This window comes from Mus pahari, chromosome 16 (assembly GCF_900095145.1).
Source record: "Mus pahari chromosome 16, PAHARI_EIJ_v1.1, whole genome shotgun sequence".
In the NCBI taxonomy this organism is placed as follows: Eukaryota; Metazoa; Chordata; class Mammalia; order Rodentia; family Muridae; genus Mus; species Mus pahari.
Window position 1 is genome coordinate 37,809,079 of NC_034605.1, and position 24,007 is coordinate 37,833,085.

The following is a 24,007-nucleotide window of genomic DNA, read 5'->3' on the forward strand; positions in this document are numbered from 1 at the left end:
CCCCTGAGTCCAAATGAAAGCAAGCCTACTATCTGGTTTGAATAGTTCTCCCTGGGGTGAGAACACATTTCCTAAATACCAGTGTGTCAGGAAGAGTGCTAGAGTCAGGTCTCAGGATGGAGGGGGGGTGGGGCTGGGGTTAAGAGTCATCGTCTACCTTCTCTCTTGTCCCTAGGCAGGGGATAAAATGACACAAACATCCTCACTAGATCAAAGTAGAGCAATAGATTTTATTTAATTAAAATAGATTAAAAACAGACTGTGTAAAAGAATTAGAATTCTCAATAATTTACTATTATTTACATTAGCAAGTGCTGGTCGTTAGTAGACACAGTGAGGAAGGACATGAGCTCGCAGGACCCAGACCTTCTGTAGTCCAAGCTGTAAGCTTCCCTTCCTTCCTTCCCGTCCCTTCCTTTCTGATCCATCCTGGCACTTGTGCCATTGAGTTCAGCAGGGGAGGGACTTTGAGCACCCTAGGCAGTGGTGACCGCATCACCACCTGGCAGAAGAGCTGACAGGTGCTGGCAGCGAGGAGGACGCTCTCTTCTCTGGAAGAAAACTTTACATCAGGTTCATAAGCACAGGACCGTGAATGCTTTCCCCTCCCTGAAGCCAGCAATCTTCTCCAGGCTTGATGTTGTGTAAACACTCCTTCCGGCTCACCCCAAACCCAGTTTCCAGGGAGCAGTTGTAAAGACAAAAATAAAAAAGAGCCACACATCCTTCTTAGGGAAGTCCACGAGGTCCAGAACTTGGTAACTTAGCAAAAATCCTCTTGAAATGCTTTGTGCCTTTGACACACAAGAGGAGTGGGGAGTCAGGGCCATGTGACCAAGAGGAATGCTCCCCAAGTCGGCAGTGAGCCAAGAGGAAGCCTGGCCTGGCATCCCAGAAGAGGCAGGCTGGCGGGGCTGAGCGCAGGTAGAAGGCCCCTCAGTGCTGCCTGTGGTCATCGAGAACCCTTGTGCCTCCGCTTTCTAGACACCCAGGCCTGCTGAACCTCAGGACCCTAGGAGGCCCAGGCTGAGCAGTAGCTTTGGCCCTGGGTGGGGGCACAGTAGACAGCATGAGGACATGCAGTCGAGGTTGGAGGCAGAGAAGGCCCGGTGGAGAGGCTCAGTCCAAAATGTCCGTCTCAAATGGAACCAGATGGTAATAGGACAAGTTGGTGACATAAGCCGCTGGGTCATCACCATCTTCCAGCTCTGAGGTGAACTCACCACCATTCTCAAACCTGAAAGAGACGACAGAGGTGAAGGCCACTGTATGGAACCCTAGCGAGAAGAAAGAGAGGACAAGAGGTAGCCGGGGCAGTGCAATGATACTGAGGGCTCCGGGATCTATAGGAGGGGACAAGGGACATCAACAAGGGACATCCAGGCCTGCAGCAGACACGTGGGAAGAACTGTGAACACACAAGCTAGTTTAAGTGGGTGGTACTACCCAGTCAACGCTTCTGAGATTTGCCATCTTGGCAACTACTTTCTGCATCTGTAAGGTAGTGGGGCCTTCATGCTTCCTTTATTTGCAGTGATCTTCTGACTCCTGTTCCGTGCCAGGCCCTGTGTCAGCTTAGAGATCAGCAGTGGACAGGCGGGTGTGGGTGATGTACCCTCGGGAGCTTGCAAGGACACCAGGGAGGGACACTACGGGAGGCTTCCTGTGGTCATGGAGGAAGGCTCTACCTCCCTATGGTCATGGAGGAAGGCTCTACCTGGTGGCCAAGCCTGGTTTGATCCAGGATGACTCAGGCTCTGAAGGATGAAAGTTGTGCAGGTATGGAGAGCTTGCATGGTATGCACACAGGACCATCCTGAACTTCCCACTCAGTACCCACTCTGCCTTCATCACCTCCCCTCAGACCAGAGAATGTCCTGAAGATAGAATGAAAGAAACTGGAGGAAGAACCTCCAAAGGCCTCAGGATCAACACTGCCAGGGTTCCTGCTGACCCTCCTGCCCCATTCCCTCAGTGCCCACTCACTGGCGCCCATCTTCCTTCTAGGTCAAATTTGGATGTTCTCTGCAGAGTCTCCATTACACTCCAGCCACTACTCCCAGCCTAGGGCTACATGGCAAGCATCACGTGCCCCACTAGCCTTCCAGTCTCTGAGTGTTCAACAGCCTACTTTTGGGGGGAGGTTGATGCGTGTTCTGTGAAATTGTTGGGAACAATGAAGAACTTTCACAGAACGAAAGTAGAAGCATGCATAAGAATATGGAGAGAAACTGTGTGGGGAGAGCACTCCCCTGGCTTGCCTAACCTCTAGGCATGCCTAGCCAAGATTCCATGGGATGCTGCACCCACCACATGTGGTTTCTTGGGGGACCTCTGGCTGGTAGGGATAGCACGCTGGTGCACACTGAATGAGTGTTAACAAAAGGAAAGCCCTTCAGCTTTGTGTGAGATGGAGCTGGCCAGAGACTGTCATGGTAGAGGAGTCAAATGGAGACCTTTTCATATCACCAGCTGCTACAGGGCCTAGGTCTGCCTCTACAACATACCCTGAGACCCCTTTCTGTCCCCAGGAACACCTAGCAACAAAGCCAGACCTCCCAACTGGCCGGAGCCAAGCATGCAGGTCTCAGCTCTTTCTGGCCTCTAGGTGGCAGACACTGTATAGCACAGTCTAGTGAGACGTTCCATTGCAGAGGAGGGTAGAATGCAGGCAACAGTGAGTGGCCTTTGGCTGTCCAGCTATCAGTCACCAAGGCTCAGTAGTCACAGACTAGGGTTTTAATGGATCACCCATCAACTTGTGAGACAAACACATGTGTCACAGTCCAGGTCCAGGAAGTGTGGAGGGATCTAGATCCTGGATCCTGGACCAGAATACAGTGTTTCACACCTCTGGGCCAACACAAACTAGATCCTGGACTTTTGCAACTTTTGAATGCCCCTAGTCACATCTAGTGATTGGGTGACTCTTCCTCCCCTAGATCAATTAACCAAACTCTCGCCAGATGATGAGATAAATGTTTAAAATAAACACCCAAACTGGCAGAGTCTGCTGCTGTTCTCAACCTGTGGCTCGAGACTCCTTTGGGGGTCGAATGACTCTTCCATAGGGCTTGCATATCAGATATCCTGTATAATAGTAGCAAAATTACAGTTATGAATTAGCAATGAAAATAATATTCTGTTTGGAGTCGTGAGGACCTGTATTAAGCATGAAGAACTGTATTAAAGGGTTGCAGCATTGACAAGCTTGGGAACCACTGCTGTAGAGCATTTCACACACCACCAGCTTTCAACCCCTTGTATGAAAATGCATTAGAGAACGTGCACTCACAAATGCTCTGTGGAATCTGCATCCAGGAGCTGGTCCTTCCCGTTGGGTATGCTGTGATCAATGACTATTGTCTCTGTGTTTGCCAAACAAAATCCATTGGACCTCATGATTTCTGAAAACCAAAGCCAGGAGGTAAGTATTCAGGAGAGGTCAGTACTTAAGGTTAAAGTTTCAGGATTTATCATAGATCGGCGGCTCTCAGCCTGGGCCAGCAACGTTTCCCTTTGCGGTGCGCAGTTATCAACACAAACTCATAATTGGACACGGTGCTGAGGATTAGTGTCTGCTAAGTACTCAGGTCTACACAGGATATCTACAATCACCCCTTCTGAAGCGCAGGGGACATTGTGGAAGAGGGGGCAGAAAGAACGTAAGAGTTGGAGGGTGGGGAGGAGGGCTGTGAACTGCTGTCTTCTGGACTTGACATAGCGGCTGTACCCAAGAACTCACAGCAACAGTGTCTTCTGCACAAGATTGGGTTCAGTGACAGTCTGTTGTGGACAGAAGACTGGCTTATAAGGTCCCACCTTTTCCTGAGGGTCTATCAGTAGTTAATGGGGACCATGAAAGGGGAAGTAACATTCCTCAACAGTGTAGACAGAGTCAAGTTGCCCTTGCTCAATAAATAACCTCCTACCCATGGTCACAACAGCAACTCTAAATATAGTGCATCATTAAAAAATAAAATTAAAAGGCATGAAAATAGGAGGGTGAACTTGTAAAGAAAAGGTGTGTGTGTGTATGAAATTGTAAAATAAAATTTTAGAACTGAAGCTTGTATCAGTCTCCCCCTTCCCTGTCACCCTCTGTCCCCAGCTCTCTCCCCCGATACCCAGAGAATCCTTCTAGTGTTCAGACAGGCAGACGGAGATGCTGACACCAGTACCACAGGATCAGTGTGTCTCTCCCTGAAGCAAGATCCTCTGGTATCTGAGCACCTCCACGTGTGCCCTGCCCGTGGGTTTACAGTGGAGGCTGGAGGGAAGTAGACGGAGGACTGGGCACAAGTCTGAGGCAGGCTCTATCCACCATTGTGACATGTGACATCACACCATTTCCCTGTCCTTTCTGAGCTCTAGCCTGTGGCTGAGACAGGGCTGACAGAATCTGCATCCTGGGTGGGGCTAAGCATTGCATCGATGAGATCAGATTGTGTTTTAAATGAGTGGCTCGCTGACTCTATGTCAATATATATATATATATATATATATATATATATATATATATATATATATATTCTCCCCAATAAGCACAGATGTGGGTACTTTAGAAAATTCAACAAACAAAAGCAGCTTCCTTTGTCTACACTGGCAGTTAGTTTACAAGGGCTCTCCTGTGGCTGAAAGAGCTGACGTGGTGGATTAGTGGCTGGCACCAAGCTAGAAGCTTTCACTGCAGCCTTGTGGCCTTGGGACTCTTCTCTTCTACAGGAAACCTTCACGTTTGAGAATGTCCAAGGATTTAACTCATTCTAGCATCTCACGATGTCCTGGATCCCGTCACAGAAAGCAAGCATCCATTTAGTTACAGACACTGTCTTTGAATATCAAAACCCATGATGTCTAAATCTCTAATGCAGACTGGGGTGATGTTTCTAGAATCTCCACCTATTCTCCCTCTAGGCTTTATGTCATCTTTAGATCACTTATAATACCTGGTGCAATGCAAATGATATGTAGATCATTGTTATAATGTCCAGACTCTGGACCCACAGACATAGCCGACTGTGTAAGAACCTAGTGTGAGAGGCAGGCAGATTTCTGAGTTCGAGGCCAGCTTGGTCTACAAAGTTAGTTCCAGGACAGCCAAGGCTACACAGAGAAACCTTGTCTCGAAAAACAAAAAAATAAAACAACAACAACAAAAAATTGTTAAAAAAAAAGAACCTAGTGCAGAAGGGACTGACTCTCCTTTCCCTCAGGAGATCATCAGGCTGGTTGCCATCTTGAATCCTCCTTCTCTGTGAGCCTCACTCATCTCCAGTCCTTGGCTCTCAGGCAGCAGAGCTCCATGCTCAGGACCACCTCTGAAGTCCTCTCCAGCAAGGGTCTTGCCTAAAAGACACACTAAACACAGACCACACATTCTGGGTATGTTTAGTCCACAGGATCGCATCCTCAGGTTACGGACACAGCTGACTTTAGCCTTTCCTCTTCCACAGGCCCACACAGCCAATAAGAGCATCTGTCCCCATCCTAAGGGTTACTGGATATCGGATGCTTTGATTCTAAAGGATCATCTTAGCCTTCTCCCCACTGGACCACAGTGTAATTATCCCTGAGTAGATACATTTGCTTTTTCATGATGAAAATGATCACTTCCTGATTATTTTTCACCTTCCTGGGCATTTGGGGACTTCTGTCCTTAGGCAGAGAATTTTTAGGGAACAAGTCAGAAAGAAATAAAGAAAAATAGGTTTCCTCTCCACTCTCACAAGACGACTATTCGTCAGTTTGCTGAGGACTTGCTGAAACGCATGTCTGGTTTCCTGGAGAAGGGACTAGCACGAGTCATGGGTCTCCTGGAGCAGGAGCTGGCATGTGCTATGGCTCTCTTGCAGCAGGAGCTGGCATGTGCCATGGCTCTCTTGCAGCAGGAGCTGGCATGTGCCATGGCTCTCTTGCAGCACATTTCCTCAGTCAGTCACACTCATGGAATTTCAGCTCTGGCTCCCCCCACCCACCCCTGCCTTCTTCCCTGCTCCTCCACACAGCAGTGTGCAGCACCGGGGAGGGACTCAGCAAACCAATAAGTAAGTAAGGAGTCTGGGAACTCAGGTCAGCGACATTTCTGTATACAAAGAGCAAAGGAAAGATGCTCAGGAAGTGAGCCGTCAGACTGAAAAATCCCCGAGCCCCACACAAGTTCCGATTCTCTCGCCTCCCCACTCAGAGGGTGTGGCAGCAGAGAGACACTTTCTTTATTGTTCTTATTAACTGTGACCCAAATCTGTCTGTCTGAGGAAGTGCAGGCAGCCCCAGTACAGCCTCCACACTGATAACTGACAGCCCAAGTCTCCTCCTCTCTTCTACCAAGGGAATCCTGGGATGCAAGACACTTCTGTGCAAACTCCTGAAGCTATCTGCATGCCTAATCTTTGCTAAATGTGAACTGCAGTGTCAAGGATGTGGAATCTTTACTGGTCCTCCCAGAATAGATTTGGAACAAGTCACTCCTCAGACGTCTATGACAAAGAATGCCTAAGGCCAGCACGGCCCTGAGGACACTGAAGTGTATTGGTCTCCAGTCTCTCAAAGTCCTAGATCCAGGCCGCAGAGGGATATTGGTCAAATTGCTGGTATTTCACCAAAGATAATCCCCCAGAAGCCCTGGGTTCCTCATGGATCCCCAGGTTACCCTCATCCCACTGAGCCACCACTCTCCTGAGCACACAGGTGGAGTCTATAATCCTTCAGTGCATCCATTCCAAACCAGCGTGGAGAGGGATGGCTCACCAAGAATCACAAACCCAAAAGCGGGTACCATGACAGGCTCAAAATCTAGCCTGACACGCATGGCTCTTCCTATGCCTGAGCTAACACTGGAACAACGGCTCTGTGACAGTTTATATTTTCACTTCTTCCATTCACTTAAAAACAATGCCTTAAGAAGAGTCACTTCAAAACCTAAGAAGGTGTACTGGCTAATTTTGTGTCAACTTAACACAGGCTGGAGTTATCACAGAGAAAGGAGCTTTAGTTGGGGAAATGCCTCCATGAGATCCAGCTGTAAGGCATTTTCTCAATTAGTGATCAAGAGGGGAGGTTCCCTTGTGGGTGGTGCCATCTCTGGGCTGGTAGTCTTGGTTCTATAAGAGAGCAGGCTGAGCAAGCCAGGGGAAGCAAGCCAGTAAAGAACATCCCTCCATGGCCTCTGCATCAGCTCCTGCTTTCTGACCTGCTTGAGTTCCAGTCCTGCATCCTTTGGTGATCAACAGCAGTTTGGAAATGTAAGCCGAATAAACCCTTTCCTCCCCAACTTGCTTCTTGGTCATGATGTTTGTGCAGGAATAGAAACCCTGACTAAGACAGAAGGTTTGTCTGAAATTTACAGTAAGGAAAACCTGAGCTTATCGTGTGTCTACCCTGCAGGGGCCATCAGTTTAAAACGACCACTTTGCTAATAGTCCTGCAGCACTGCCTCCCCAGTTGCCACCTACACACTGATCAACTGCCTCCCAAATGGGAAGTTACTATTAGATCGGTCTCTACCGGACGGTGGTGCGGTGACTTGCGTGTGAAATGTCCCCTATAGGTTTGTGTGTTTGCACACTTAATCCCCAGCCAGTTGTGCGGCTTTGGAAGATTGGGGTACCTTTAGAAGGGAAGCCTCGCTGGAGTGAGTCACTTAGGGGCGGGTTTGTCGTTTGAGAGCCTGGCTCCACTTCCTTTCCACTCTGCCTCTTGACTTGGTACAATGTGACCAGCTGTCTCACACCCCCACAACCATGCCTTCCTCCATACCATGGGCTGTATCCCTTCTAAACTGGAAGTCAAAATAAACCCTTTCTCCTTTAAGCTGTGTCTTTACTGACAGAAACCAACGGAAGTGGTGTGGACCAAGCAAGGACTTGTGCCTTCAAGCTCAGTAAGGCCTTGTTGATGTTCATATTATGAGACGGCATACTGCTGCGCTGCTGGTAACCCACAACATTAGCAGGTAAGCACACTGACCCCAAGTACAGCTGTTTCCAACCCCGTTTCTGCTACCTGTGCCTGGAGAACAGGTTCATTCTGCTTGCTTATCCTAAGGGCTCAGCTGCCATTGTCTGAAGACTCTAACAAACACTTAAGTCTTAATACTAATTATTACCATGACACTTGGTGATGATTTTCCACATGTTGTCACACAAGAATAATAATTAAGAAACCGAAGAAAGTGTTATAATTAAAGAAATATTACAGTGTCCGCAGCCCATTTTCAAACAAACTTAAGATACGAATTCCTCCTCACATGTCAGTTTACAACCCACAGCAAAAACCACTAGCTAGTTTAATTTTTTTTAGGCCACATCCCTAGCTCTAAAACAGTTCATTTTCAGGTTAACCCCATGCCCTGTGCAAGGATCAAACTCAAGGTCTCGAATTGCTAGGCAATGGCTCTGTCACTGAGCCATTCTCCAGACTGCAAGATGCTTTCATGCTCCTGTGATCCTGCCCTGTAGGGTCTAATTTAAACTTAACTTTAGAATTTCAGGTAAGCCATGAAGACACAGACAGGGCTCCCACATGACCCTTAGCAGCCCCCCTATTGTCAATACGTCATATAGTTAGGGTCCCTCATCACTCCAGGGACTACCAAAGGGACGATGCTACTGAGTGTAAAGCCCCTTCAACAGAGTTTCTCTAATATCTCACTACTGCTGCTTTCTTCTGCTACAGATGCAATCCAGAACTCTGCTGTGCTGAGCCACCTTGATAGACTCCGATTGCTCTGGTCTGTTCTTGTTTGTCATGAAGGCCTTGTGAGGAATTCAGGTGAGCTTCTTTACAACTCTTTCTGGAGCTGGATGTCCAGGCAGTTAGAACTCGGTGATGATATGTCACTGGGAGGAACCCCACAGGGCATGTTGAGTGCCCCTCTGTGAAACTATGGGGCCTGCGTGTGTGCATGTGTGTGCTGCACGGTGTGCACAGGCCTACTGGAGATGCTAAACCGGGACGGGTAGCTTGCTTTCTCTTTGCCATTAACAGATATCTCAGAGAACAAGGTCTCTGAGATACTGTGCAAACCCTGTTTTTCCTTGAACTTTCCCACATTGGTCTTAGCTTATCTCCATCAATGGATATATTTTGCAACATTTCCCAGTTAGTGTACATGGTGTTGTAATGGTGATTTTCCTAACTTGTCACTAACACTTCAGGTCATCAATCTCCTGATTCCTTTCTTCTGCAGATCTTTAACCAGCCTTGGAAGCATTCACAGTACAGCCTTCCTACCTTCTCAGTCCTCCCTGGCATTATATTTTCAGTTTACTCCAACAACAGAACAAAAGCATAAACAATATCCTTTTGTTAACTGGATGACTTGTCTACCTCTATATAGTAAAACTTATGGCTAAAACTGAATGGATACTGGATTAATGAACAACAACAAAAAATATTCCCTTCCAAACCTTGATGGGAACAACCCACTTCTGTGGATGACATCTATGGGTTCTACTAGCATAACCGGGCAAAGTTGAGACCTCTGTTTTCTTTGTGTTACGTAGTCACGGCTGCACTGCATCCGTGTGCGCTTGGGTTTTGATAAACTTTTAGATCAACACAGGAATGAATGCTTAAGTCTGAGTGGCTTATACTTGCCAAGGCACCAGAATATTGACAAGATTCCTTCAGTACAACCAGTGCCTGCTGCCATCTGGTGGGGCCCTCACCACCTACAGCCTCAACATCCAAAGAGAAAAGGCAGGACTCGCAAGGCTCAGGCTTGATATATCAGCATCCCCAGAGAGGCGAATCTGTGGCAACTCCATGGCACCCGCCAACTCTCCAAATGCCAGAGTGCAGGAAGAAATCCGCCAAGGGAAGAAGAAGGTCAGAGTAGGTCTCCACCATGAACATCTGTTTCCTATATGGGAAGTCTTGAAGGGAATGACAGTGGGAGGGAGGGTTTGCCTTGTTGACCCTTGAGGGTCACAGCACAAACATTGGCCAGGGTCCAGTGGAGGAGACCCAGGATCTGGAGATGATATGACGAGATCAAAAGTCATCCGTTGTTCAGACAACCCAGATAAACAGCCTCACTACATGCAATCAGCTGGATAGAAGGTTCTAGAGCTCAAAACAAAAGTCCAGTTAACAAAAGTCCCCATATGCCCTTAAACTGCCTGCTCTCCTCTGAGATAACCAGGAAGTTCCTACACAATGAACCGCCCAGATGGACCGCCCACCATGTGCACTCACAATCAAGGGCTCTCCCACCCCAGGTCCCAGAACCCACACACCCCGTTAGTTCATGCACACAACTGTGATTGTCATCCCTGAATGGCAAAAACACAGCAGCATCTTCACTCTGTCCCTGCCAGTCGTCCCCCCTCTCCTTACTCCTCCCACAGATGGCTCTGAGCGCCTGTTCCATCAGCTGCTCGCCATTCAGAAAGGCGAAGATGGACAAGGGCCACCAAACCTCTCCCCTCGTTTCCACAAGTCAGGCCGTGTTGGATCCCCTCTCACGCTTCCCTTTCCTCCTGTAAGCTGACTGTAACCCTTCAGGCCACCAGATGATTAAGCCTTGCCCGGGGAAACCCAGTCCTAGAGGCCACCAGGATGAGCTCTTTTTCCTACAAAGTATTCCTCGGCACCGTGGCCCAAAGTCACACCGCAAGTGGTGTATGCCTATAATTCCAATAATGAGGAGGCTGACATAGTTAGGGAGGTCTGTTGTGAGTTCAAGGCCAGCCTGGGCTAAATAGCGAGTTAAAGGTTAGCCTCCCGAAGAAACGAAAAATGAAACAAAAATACACAAAAATACAATTCTCTGGACAAGTATAGCCGGCTCTTAGGAAGACAGCATGCAGGCCGCGGGGCTCCTTCCTTCCTCTGTGGCTCCTACGGTGGCGACTCCCCCTAAAGTGACTGACTTTCGGTGCTAGAAGGCCCAGTACAGTATCAATACCAACAGTACCATAGCTAAAAAGCTTCCCTAAAGCCAATAGCCAAATTCAACACCACCTCAAAGGGGCTCCCTCACTTCCGCAGGCCGGCCTACTGGCTCCAGTCATTACCTCAGAAATGCTTTCCTGGGGCTGAAGGAATGCTCAGCAGTTAAGAATACTTGATGCTCTTCCAGAAGACCCACACTCAGTTCCCAGCACCCACCTGGTGGCTCACAACCGTCTACCACTCCAGTTCTGAGAGCTCCAGTGCCTTCTTTAGCCTCTGTGAACACCAGGCACACACATGTAAATATACATACTACAGACATGCAGACAAAACACATATACAGACACAAAATTAAAATCATAAATATTGTTTAAAAGAATGCCTCCCTAATATTTTCATCATCGTTATACTCTTTCTTAAGGAAATTCTAACTAATATGTCAAATTAACCCCTTTGGAAGTAAGAATGACACACTTGGCATCACCAAGTGGAAGGCACTTAACTCTGCTTAGTAAGAACTCGGGGACCATTTCTCTGATCCAGGGAAGTGGCCTTCTGGAGCCCAAGGGTGGAGGCTGAGCCCACCCACCCCACTGCCACACTGGAAAGGCCCTGCAACCACAGCCACTAAGCACAGTCTTCCCTCACCTTTGCCACGGTCCTCCCACACCTTCATCGAGGCTCTTACCTGATATTTTAACAGGACTTTGAAAGCTGGGTTGGATCTTATGGACATTATCATTTTTTAACACCTGATCCAGAGGCGATCTTTCAAAGAAGGTGAGTACAACCTCAGACCTGGAATACTGGGGATAAACACAGTGATTACTGATAACAGAGCTCTCCACAGCAGGTCTCCCGTGTATGTGCTGGGGTGGTGTTTCTGCACTGAGGTGACCCCCAACTGATGTGACGCTCAGGAGGCCGTCCTAGACTTGTGCAGGGACTGCTTGATGGCCTGTGTCCAGTGACTGGATCATTGTAGCTTCTTTATTTCGAGGTGGCTACAGGCAGGGCCTCTCGCTAGGGCAGGTGGCTCGGCGGAATGCTTGGCACAAAGTTGGCATATTATACCCGGCTTTCTCCTTTACTGTCTGCTGGGTTGCTTCTATGTGCCCCATTTTCCTATAAGAACCTTTAAGAGCTAAGGAGTTCTGCCTGACCCTCCGGGTTCTTATTTCCCACATCGAGCTCACACTCAGTGTATGGAGAAATGTAACTGAACGCCGAGCTGGCAGTGTGGATGCTGACACTGCCCTTGGCTTGCCAGTGCCTGTTCTAAACCTAAGCAAGAAGGGGGATCCGAGGAGAGGGAAGAGAGCAAAGGCCACTGCTTTAGGAGAAGCCTCTGTCCCCTCCTGCTTCACACCTCATGGCTCTCCTTCCACTCTGTCCCCAGGAGAGAAAGGACTCCAGCAAGGAGTCCCACAGACATCTCCCTTCCCTCCATGGCCCGCCGGGACTTCTGGGAACGAATCACTGAGTGAGATGCAGGGAGCTGTCTTTAAGGCTCGCGGTGACGGGCCACTCTGGCCTCCCTACTCACCTTACACGGCATGCTGATGACCGTCTCCAGCAGCTTCTCGACCTCATTGAGCCTGGTCTCTATGTCATGTGCACCCTTGATGGCGAGCAGTCCTAGAACAGAGACGGAAATGGCAAAGTCAGTTAGGTGAGCAGCCTATGACGAAATATGTAACAGATGCACAACAGGTGTCCCTCAATGAAAACACCACCCCAAGGTCACCTTCCACAGCAAAATGTCCTTAATTCTTAAGGAAGACACATCTCAGTGTCTCCCGTGAATTCTTGCAACCACAGACAGAGCAGCACCCAAGAAGACAAAGCCTTTAGCATCCTGATTCAGTCCAAGTCATAGCTGTACCCATGGCTGTCGCTTTTGCTGTTTAAACTGAGATGGGAAAGCCACCATGAATTTTGCCTTCACAACTTCACAGACAGATGACACCCTCTACTGTAGACTGCAGACCCCTCTGCCTGCATTTGTGGGTTTTGGTTTCCTCATTTAGGTGCGACTATCCACCTCTTCTCTTGAAGCAGGGCTTCATAGCATCTCTTTGCGTGCCAGAATGGCCAGCATAGCATCTCCCATTTTATGACCAGGATTAAGCAAAAGTGGGCTTATAGAACCCTGAGCACTGAGATACCCAAACATGAGAGACCCGATAATCGAGACTGCTGCTAATGATTGGCAGTCAGGTGGCATATACAGGGCGGAGACCCGAGACAAAGGAACCAGTCTCCTCCCAGGGAAGACAGGGTGGGACGGGATGGCTTAACCTTGTGTTCCTCGGCAATGGCATGCAATTTGAAGCGTAGGAATTGTTTATTTTGAGAACTTCTGACCTGAAAGCATGGGAAACAAAGCCCCAGATAAGGGAGATTTAGAACCTGCTCAGTCTCCTGTGTCAAGTGCTAACCTGTAAGGTCCTGGGCTAACCTTCCCCTGAGAAGCCTATCAGTAATGTATGATTCTGCTGCGACCCTTGTCACATACACACACAAATGACAGTGGAAGTAGAATGCGGTGTAAGATCCCCTGCAGTGGGACATCCTGGGGCCGTGCCACTAAAACCTAGACACAACAGGGCTTAGCCAGAAACCCCTTCAGTTGCCACCACTATGATGACCACACAAGGGGGGATGGGTGACCCAGAATCCATTACCCCAAGTAACACAGGAAAGGACACACTCTGCCAATGACAACTGCCCAGGCCACAAGGCCTGTGTAAATGGAGCCCATATTTAGGCAAGGCATGTAAATGCAATGTTCAGAAGGAAAAATAGATCTCAGGGAAAACCCATGTGGGTGTGGCTCACAGCCCTCTCCAGGAACCCAAGCATCGGGACTTGTTATGGGCACCAGAGAGTGGTCACCACAGGCTCTGGTGGGCTCTTGGGCTGTGCGGTATTTTATTTTTAAAAAATCTTACAGCTCAAGGCCGTATGTGGAGTTTCCTCTGTCTCCCATGAGTAATGTAAAGGTCAGACTTCACACTTGAGCTTCTCCCGCCAGCTTTCAAGGGATGTTTGCTGGCTTTGCCCCGGACTCTATCACCTACCTGTCTATCAGAATGGGACAACCCCTACCATCTGCGGCAGAACCCCAGAGACCTAGATCCCAGAACTATGGTCAGTCCTGAAAAGTTTCTCTCCGGCTTTGGTTTGGTTTGGTTAACAAAAGATAAAGTGCTAAGATTTGGGGCAACTGACTACCTTCAACAACTGACCACAATCAAAATGTCTAAATTTTCTAATTTCTAAAACAACCTGATTGAAATGAGGAGGAACTCAAACCTCGGTGCTCCTGCCAGAGAGTCTTCAGATGTAATGAAAGAACATTTCTTTTTCTTTCTTTCTTTTTTTTCCTTTTTAAACATTTATTTATTTTTATTTATATGAGTACACTGTAGCTGTCTTCAGACACACCAGAAGAGGGCATCGGATCCCATTACAGATGGTTGTGAGCCACCATGTGGGTGGCTGGGAATTGAACTCAGGACCTCTAGAAGAGCAGTCAGTGCTCTCAACCTCGGAGCCATCTCTCCAGCCCGAAAGAACATTTCTAAAGGGCAGCTAGGCTGTCTCCAACGTCCATGGCAGACCTGCCCTCACCAGGCCTCCAAGTATGCAAATAGCCTCGCTTGTGAATAGTGTTTTCCTGCCCTTCCCTCCCTCCCCCTTCCCATCTTCCCTCCCTCCTCCCATCTTCCCTCCCTCCTTCTCTCTTTAACCATAGAGGCCACAGGTGGTCAGGCATGGAATGTGCAAGACCCAGAGGTGACAGAGTCGGCTGCGATTGGCTCCATACACACTGCAGCAGCATGCTCTCAAGCACAGCACCCCAACTAGAGGAAGGGACTGGGCCACACACCCCTTCCTAAGCCATGCCCCACCCCTGTCGGAGAAAGAAAAAAAAGGAAAAGAAAAGCAGAAATACCAGAGTGCCAGAGGCGTCAAAGCCCGGAGCTCCTCAAACAGATTTCAAACATTTTTGGAGAGAGAGAGAGAGAGAGAGAGAGAGAGAGAGAGAGAGAGATACACGACAGGTGGCATTTTGGACACAATGTGGCATATGTGACATTGGTCCCATAAGAGATATCACCTAGTAACAGCAGTGTAAATACATTCAGGATAGTCACACAGTGACAGAATTCTCTCTCCAAGACACCTTTCTCAGCATCACTGTCATTAAGAGGGTGTGGTTGTGTGCACACATAAGGATGCAGGTACTATTCTTGCTGCAGGCTGCTTTGAGCATCCTTCCTCGCTACAGGGTAGTCTACAGAGGACAAGCCCGGTCAGAACTCCTTGGAGTTCTTTGTAAAGAGAACACACACACACACACACACACACACACACACACACACACACACCAGTTCCTCGGGGAGCTGCTTTCTTCAAAGGGTCAAATCTGCCTTCTGTTTTCTGAGAGCTACAATCCTCATTCTGAGCCCATCACACCGAGACAGCAACTATGTTTATTCTCTGAAAGTGTGGCACGTAGGAGGCCATTCTCTGTGGCCAGTGCACGGACATTCTACACCACTGTACAGGGTGGAAACGCCTGTTCCGTATTCTCAAACAACGAGCTTTGATCTTGCTCTTAAGATGTGGTGAAAGCCTGGTTACACCTCTGTTCCTCTTGGCTGGGTTCACAGCCTCCAACAGAGAGGGAAGCACATGCTGCTTTCCATCAGCGTGCTGGTTTGAACGAGAATGCCCTCAAATGGGCTTGGATGTTTGAACAGTTGGTGACATTGTTTGGAGGTGGTTTAAGAGGCATGGTCTTACTGGAGGAAGAGGGTCACAAGAGGCAGTCTCAGAGTTTGAAAACCCACACTATTTCCAGTTGCTTATGGTTCGCAACGTGAGCTCTCAGCTCCCTGCTCCTGCTGCATGCCCGCTGCTGGCTGGCATGCCGCCCCATCTGGAGCTTTAAAGCCACATCAGCTCTCCCTTCCATGAGTTGCCTTGGTCACTGTTTTATCACAGCAATAGGAAAACATCTACAATCGGTCTCTTGAGGCAGCCAATTTCACAACCTAGTGAACTGTGAATTTCAAGTACATATGAGTCTCTGCTTTAGTTGTCGGGAACAGGTGACAGGAGCCATGGGTCCAAGCAAGAAGGTTTCTAGCCCAGTGTCCTAGTTTCTCACATTCACACCCTTTCCTATTGCACCTGATAAGCCTTGGTACTCAAGTCATTTGGTACTCAAGTCATTTGGCTCTTAAAGGCTTAGACTAGCTTTTCCAAATGCCACCTTTTCAACTTTAATTTTTAATGTATTTTAAGTACAGTAACCTTGGGATGCCTGATGCTTATTGTTCTGATATTCCAAATAGCACTCGTAGTTTAAGAAAAGTCATGGAACTGCCCAGGGGTCCTTTCTCCCTAAAGCATTTAGCCTTGCAAGAAAAGAACAGAGAATTTGTTTGTGTTTAACTGGTTTCGTCAAAAGCAAACACCTGCTTTACTCCCGAATGAGGCAGGCATAATATCTGTGATTTCCAAACAGTGTCTAACATGATTTTGTTATCTGAAATTGTAATGAACAATACGATACAGCAGGTGGACAAAGATAATTGTGACTGCACAGATATACTCAAAAATAAGTGTCACTGGGAAGCAGTAGTTCTGAGGTTGACCAGCAGAGGGTGCCAACACACCACATAAGCCTAAGGGTATCTCTCAAACTCAAAGAAATGATTTTTGCCCACTACTCAACAAGGGAAGAATTTGACCCAGAAGGCTTCGTTCTCCCTGAAATTTTTCTAATTTATGAAAAAGTTTAATTACTCACATAACCTCAACTTCTAAAATTTCCCAACACATAGTTTGTGACACAAGAATTTTATCCAAGTGTAGTACAAGCAGTTAAGTTAAAGGCTTAAAAATTATTAATATCATATATATTGCAGCAACCCAAATACATAAATATTGTGGGACTAAATGTCAGCCTGATTGGGCATGGTGGTGCATTACTTAAATCCTGTCATTTAGGACTTAGAGGCAGGCCTGGTCCACACAGGGAGTTCCAGGCCAGCTAGAACTACATCAGAGTGAGACCCTATTTAAAAAAATGAGTCAGCCTAGAGCTGTCCCCACCTCCACTCAGGGGTGTGTGGCTTTAGCCTCACAAGAACATAGTCTGCGGTTGTTTTATAATTAGCTGCTTTTAGCAAAAGTAAACACCTGCTTTGTTCCTGGAACCAAAACTCGATGAAGCAAGCATAAACAAATTAGTTTCCTAACCTCGGCAACCTGGGTCTGAGGTCCCATGTCTCTGTTAAACAGAACCGGGCCGCCATACTTTTGACAAATGCCCTAGGCTTCCTCTGCAGAAGACTTGGTGGGGTGGGATGAGGTGGGGGGTGGGGGCGGGGGGCACGGAGGGGGGGCGGGGGGGGGAGAAGCGCTTCTACCATTAGTGTTTCCTCTGCAGAGGGATTCTGGTTAATAAAGGGCAGATGAAGCAGAGGTCAGCAGAGAAGACATGCATTAAGGGTCGTCGTTCATGGCCCATAGCATGTGCCTCTCTTAAGAGGAAGGAAGCTTTCTGAATCCCCCACAAAGGACGCCCTGGGGGGGAAACTTTTTGTTGGGGTCAAATAACAAACTGCATTGAAATGGCTTCTTGTCCATTTAACAAATGCGCCCATCAACACGCTGTGCACAGGAGCGCAGGGCTCGGAGAAGCTGACTGTAAGTATTTGTGTGCTGTGAGAGAGGTACTGGGGCTGGGGGTCACTGAAGGGCTGAATACATCACAAATTCTGGAAACAACAGACTTTACTTCTTTTTAGGAAAACAGTCAATCATTTCTAAATATCTCCTTCCCTCCTTCTTGCTTGTGGGCTGGCTTGTGACGGATAGAACCAACCAGGGGCCTTGAACTCATACTGAGCAGGAACCCTGCCTCTAAGCAGGTACTCAAAGAGCCGGGACTGAGATCAGGTCCTCCAGCGGAGGTCCTAAAGTCCTAGAAAACCCCAAGTGAGTCTTTGCTCGGTGCTGTTACTCAGTGTGTGTGTGTGTGTGTGTGTGTGTGTGTGTGTGTATGGCACGCACATGCGCAAGTGTGTGTTGACACAGGATAGAACATCAGGGAACACACACACACACACACACACACACACACACCATTCCCTTGAGCCCTACCACATGCCGGCAAACTCTGGCTGGCCTGCCCCTCCCTTCTGTCCCACTGAGCAGAGCACAGCCAGGTGTGTGCAGGGATCACAGAGACCAAGGGGAGAAGTGCCTTCCTGTTCTTGTCTCTCCCAGGATGAAAGTTGGAAGGAGAACACAGGAGGGGTGGAGCCAGGAGGAACTTCCTGGGAACCCACAGGAGGAAGCTGTTCTTCCTTCCTCTTCTAGAGCTCCCTGCTCCCAGCAGGGGCCTCCCAATGGGGCCAAGCTGTTTTCTCCAAGTGGGAAATAAAAGTGCATCAGAATGGGACTTTATGATTTTTTTTTTCTCCCAGTTTCCTAACCCCTCCTCTCCGTTCATTATTTTTCTCCAACCTAAAGCAAAATGCCCTTCCTAGAACTCAGGCAGTTTGTCGAAGCCAGTCACAAACCAGGCATGGTGGCACATGCCTGTAGTGCCATTCAGGATGCTGGCGCAGGCTACAGGGTGAGACCCTATTTAACGAAACAAACAAAACTCCACTCATTTGGTCCTTCTTTTCCTACTGTGCTGGGAATGAATCCTAAAATCTTTCATACTAGCCGTGTGGTCCACTAAGCTGCCAGTTGGGCTTAAATAAAAGGCATTTGCCCATTTTCACCGCCTCCACACAGGCAGGGCACACTGTCTGAAGTTCACAAACCACGGGTTGGGGGATACCATGGCCCAAACCTGTGCAGAAACCCTGCCTCTCCTGAACATGTGTGCTGTCCACAAGGTGGTCAGGAGGCATACATTGACCACACGTGTTGGGCAGGGCTCAGGCCTTGGAAAACACAGATACCCTTACTCACTCCAGTAGTTGGGGGCCTGAAGGATGAACAGAAATGGTGGTGTGGAGGTCCTCAAGAGGCCCCGAGGCTGGGGGAGGGTGTGCAGCAGTTGGAGCTGAGGCAGAGAGAAAGGCAAGCCCCACAGAGCATAAGGAGATCACAGCTTCCCGGGGCCGGTTCTGGCAGCAAGCACACTACATGCTTGGCGAGTCTGTTTCCTGGAGTGGCACACACACTGACCCAGGATTCCCCAGGCTCTCAAGTCTGACCCACACCAAGCAACAAGTACTGGTCTGGGACCCGGTGAGGACATAGGCCCAGTCAGTCCCACTGTGGGACCTGGTACCTTCTCTCTGAGCCAGGGCAGGATGGGGTCACACCTGCGAAGGGCGCCATTGGGAGCAGTGAGCTGGCTCTTAGGTGGGTCGGCCTTGTAGGATGCTCGGGCCTCTACATTCTCCTGCCTAGAGCCCTTTTACCGGGGCTACAGGGGTTACTCTGGGCAGACAGCTTGATAAAGCCAGCAACTCCATGTGCCTAGCTTGGTGCTGGGCACTTCGTGGCTACAATTACTCAGTAGAACTCACCATTTTGCCACACAGGTGTTCTTATTGCTATCAAATCAAGAATGAGCCGCCAGCAAAGAGAGAGAAGCCAGGGGAGGGCAGTGTAGTAGGCAAATTAGAATAAAATATGTGTATGCACTGTCACCATGAAACCTATTACTGTATATGCTTACTAGAAAATCGGAGGAGAAGGGGAAGAGGGGGAAGAGGAGGAAGGCAGAAATTCCAAACCCTGAGGATTAGGCTACTTGGCTGAAAGCCACAAGGCACAGTGCAGCTCCTGTCTGTCTGGGAGCAAAGGCCTCCTATGGTGACCTGGCTGTGTCCCCTGCTTTGCTACCCAATCTCCCAGGCCCTCAATGTCCTCACGCAGAAAAGGCAACAGCAGGGCACTACCAGCAGAGTCCCTTCCACTCCCCTCCTTTCCCTGTTCTGTCCAAGTACAGAGACATGTTTTCCGCATCAGCAAAGGGTAAGCGGCCGTCTGTTCTCCAAACAAATGGGAGAGGCAAGTTTGCATGTGTAAGTTCCAAGAAATAACTTGTGGCCATCATCACTCCACTTGGGGGGGCAGGATGAGGACAGGCACCGGCCCTCAGAACAACCAGTAGCACGTGCGCACACAGACCAGGGGACACCGAGGCTGCCAGGAATGAACAGCACGGGACCATGGCTAATCTGCTTCCTCCTGTATTCCCACCAGCGGGGACAAATGTCAGATCTAGGGGCTCTCGGGGGGGGGGGGTCTTCTCCAGAACGAGAAGGGACAAAACACAACCTTTTAAAGTGATGACAACTGAAAAACAGGCAGGGCACGCATACTGTGACCCAGAGATGCCAAAACCGCGCCGCTGTGGGGCTGAGAGTTTAATTCAGAAGAGGAATGAGTATCTAGAATGCACGGCCCTGGGTCCAATCACGAGCACACGAAATATGAACATACTATAACCTTCTTTCTGTGCCTTGGCAGTACCAATTCATGACAGCACGTGCCTTCAATCTGTTGTCCCCAGCCTGCTGCTGGCCCAGGGGAAGGTGTGATGGCCTGGCCTTCACCTTTGAAGACACTCAAGCAAAACACAGGTCCCCTGGACCCTCCCAAGTGGAGGCCCACACTCCTCGCTTGCTGCAAGCTGAGTTCTGCGAAGAAGTACCTCGTCTTTGATTCTCTCTGCCTTACTACGCATGCGTATTGTGGCTACTCTTGCCATCGACTACGCACAATGCGGGAGTGGATCTCCTCTTACTTCTGCCAAAGCAGCAGAGAATCATCAGGCCCAAACTGGTTTTTGAAATGGCAGGGACCTAAGTTTCTGGAGTGCACAGACACCTGAGTGCACAGGGTCAGGGGTGCCTTGCCCGCAGGCTCCACAGTGAGGCCTGGTGGAGAAGAAGAGACAAGCTTCTCACTCCAGCATCCCGTGGGAGAAGCCGTGACGCAGGTGCAAGAAGCTGGACCGGCTATGTAAGTTCTAACTGGTTCCATCTACAGCTAGGAAAGGCAACTCCCGTGACGTGGTGGGCTGGGCCATAGTACAAGACCTATGGCATGGATTCAGGGAAACCAAGGGCAGCCAAGAAATCACTTATGGAAGAAGAGAGTCGAGGGTGTCGGAGTGGAGCCTGGTGTGGGCAGCAGGGCGGGGATCTGGGAACAAATACAAAACAAGGGAGAGGGAGAGGGAGAAGAGGAGCAGGCACCCCGGGACAGGATGGAGTGGGTGGGGGGCTCTACACATGAAAGAGCCGATAAACAAACAAACAAACAAATAAATAAATGGTGAGTCAGAGGAAATGGTCAAATCCAAGACGTGAAAGCTGTCCAGACAGGATGGCAGGATGACCCTGGGGAAGCTCTACGTGGGGAGGAGGCTGCAGCAAACGCCAAAGACAGCATCCTATCATCCTAACGTCCAAAGCCAAGCAGAACTGGCAACTCCATACCCTGCTCAGCTATCCAGACCCGGCCTATAGCATGCTCGCTAAGAAAGTCAGCTTGGTGCCTCTGAGCCTCAGCTGGTCCTCCCTGTTTGCCGGTGACATCACACTTCTCCTGATGATGACAATATGATGGAGAGCTGGGTCAGACAAAGGGGGCCAGAGCACAGGTCTGGGATGTGGCGCCAGGGGCTACGTCCGTGTCCAATGGCTCCTGGTACTATCCCAGCTGAGGCTCTCTCGCGTCTGGGAAGATACGGTGTCCCCCGTACACTGGAGGTGCCCAGCATGGGTGATGAAGCTGAACACAGCAGGGACGGGAACACCAGGCGCAGGTTCACGTGACAATTTGGGCCGCTAAATGCCACGTTCCAGGCTGTCCTCCCACCCCCAAGTCAGTCCTTCCTACTCCACTGCAGCACAGTGCGCCAGAACTCTGGGCTTGCGCTGTGTGCCCCACACACCAACCCCTAGTCTCTCAGCGCCTCCATGGATATCCCCCTCCAGGCCAGTGTGCGGGCCCCTTCTCACGCCTGCTCTGTTACGCCCGGTCCCAGTAACCCTTCATATCTCCTCCATGGTCTCCCTGTTCTATTCCGTCTCAGCACAACAGCTGGAGTTCAACTCATACCGAATCAACTGCCTGGCTCAGCGTCCTCAGTGAGGACCCAGAGCATGGCTGACCATCATCTGCCTCTCCACCTCCCTAGCCTACACTCTCCACTGCAGCTCTTCTGATCTCGCCACTGCTAACCCCCAACCCCAAAGTGTTCTCTATCTGCCTGGAGGCCCCAGGCCACACTACTGCTTTGGGTTTTTTTTTTTTTCCTTCAAATCTCTAACTCAGTAAGATCATCCTTGACCCCCTTAATCCAAAAAACTAAACATGTTCCCTGCCCCCTAACGTCATTGCTTCTTTTGTGGCTTATGTGGCATTGTTTTTTCTGAATGCCAAAATGCAGTAACCCAAAGGCTAGTGCAAGGTTTTAGCTGTTGCTGGCTAATTGTTCCCTTGCCCCCGGCACCTGCACGGTGCCTGGCAGCCGATGTGGGATCCCATAAATGAATGTAAACCCAAGATGTAGCCACCAAACGTCTAAGCTCACCTGGCCACTTTGGAATAGAATCTGAAGCAGCAGAGATAACCGGGCCAGCTCAGATGTCACAGCTCGGGCCAGCTCAGATGTCACAGCTCTGCCCCGGGTGCTCACCACAAAGAGGATCAAAATACCCCCAAGAATCTCCCGTGGTCAACAGGAAACATTTGCACATTTCCGCTCTTAAGCGCCGGCCTTCCCATATGCGCTAGATGTAAACAAATCGAGAGGTCTTGCTCAGAATCTGAAGCAGTGGGAATCACAAAGCACGGGGGACTTAAACGCAAGACACAGCCCCATGTGAAAGAGAGCAGAGGAGTAAGAGGGGGCGAGGGGACACCTTGTCAACCCAAACACCATGTCCACGGGAAGCAGCCATCTTCCCATCCCAGGGCTGGAGGATAGCAAGACCCTGGGTCATAAGCTACCAACTTGCTGCTAGTTAGTGTCTGCAGAGACCTGGTTCCATGTAATAAACAATCTACAGGGGAGAAGCAAGACTGAGATCAGCACTACTCTATCCAAACAGCACGGTGCCTGCACCCCATACAGGGGCAATCCTTATCCCTGCCTGTGTGTCACCAGGACGCATAAAGAGGCTATGGACATCCAGCAAGCATAACACCACAGAAGAAGAAGAAGGAAATCTAGTTCTCTCTTGGCAGTACTGCAGGAGCCAAGACACAGAGAGGGCTCGGCACCTCTTCAACTGTGTGAAGATTCAGAAATGCAAAGTAGAGTCATGGCCTCCCCACTCTGCTGGGTGTCAAGAGCTACTACCAGCCTACTCCCGGGGAAGCTTTTCTACTGAAAACCAGATAACAGAAATCAAGCTCGGCCCAGAGATTTCAATAATCTTGGGAATCTGACTGACAGAAATTAAATTGCCAGCGCTCCACACAGCTGGATACCTTCCCTGTTGATAGTTTGAAAGGACGATTTTTTTAAGCAAATAACAAATTTGCATGGACAAGAAGTAGAATCTTCTTTTGTTACTATGGGGTATTTTACTTGGCACACCACTTTCCCCTAGACTTGAAAGGATCAATGGAAGAAAAGGGGCCTTCGTGGTTTTTGTGGAAGAAATTGAGGGTGGTACTAGGGGAGAATCAAGCAGAGAAAGGAGAACCATGATCATGATACAGGGTCACCTCTCTACTGCTCCCAGAGTTTGTCCTCATTTCATCTAGGGAGTACTAGGTGGACACTCATAAGAGGTTTGCACCAGCTAGGACCGGGCACCAGGGATGGGCAGTTCTAATGGTCACATAGTAGGTTGTCAGCCACTGCGTCTCACCCCAGCCACCCCTGCCCGCTCCATCAGTTCATCTAACCCACTTCTTCCTGCCCTTCAGATGCTTGAAGGCAGCTCTCATAGCCCTTGGTTTCCTCCACACTAGTCACCCACTTCTGACCACTTTTTTTTTTTTTTTTTTTTTTTTTTTTTTTGAGACAGGGTTTCTCTGTGTAGCCCTGGCTGTCCTGGAACTCACTCTGTAGACCAGGCTGGCCTCAAAC

General features: G+C 49.2%; 1 protein-coding gene across 3 annotated transcripts in view; it reads right to left on the bottom strand.

Annotated features, from left to right (window-relative positions):
- Window positions 1–205: 205 nt before the first annotated feature.
- Window positions 206–24,007, bottom strand: part of Pxdc1 (PX domain containing 1) — a 26,516-nt gene continuing 2,714 nt past the window's right edge. The window contains exons 2-6 of one of the 3 annotated variants that reach the window (XM_029547618.1): window positions 12,446–12,537; window positions 11,588–11,705; window positions 11,116–11,175; window positions 3,296–3,407; window positions 225–1,237 (exon numbers count right to left, since the gene is read on the bottom strand). In XM_029547618.1, coding sequence (XP_029403478.1) covers window positions 1,120–1,237; window positions 3,296–3,407; window positions 11,116–11,175; window positions 11,588–11,705; window positions 12,446–12,537 — 500 coding nt within the window. In that variant the 3' untranslated portion in view covers window positions 225–1,119. Of the gene's footprint in view, window positions 1,238–3,295; window positions 3,408–11,021; window positions 11,176–11,587; window positions 11,706–12,445; window positions 12,538–24,007 lie in introns of all 3 variants that reach the window. The other 2 variants (XR_003845391.1, XM_021215857.2) reach the window with 2 other exon arrangements.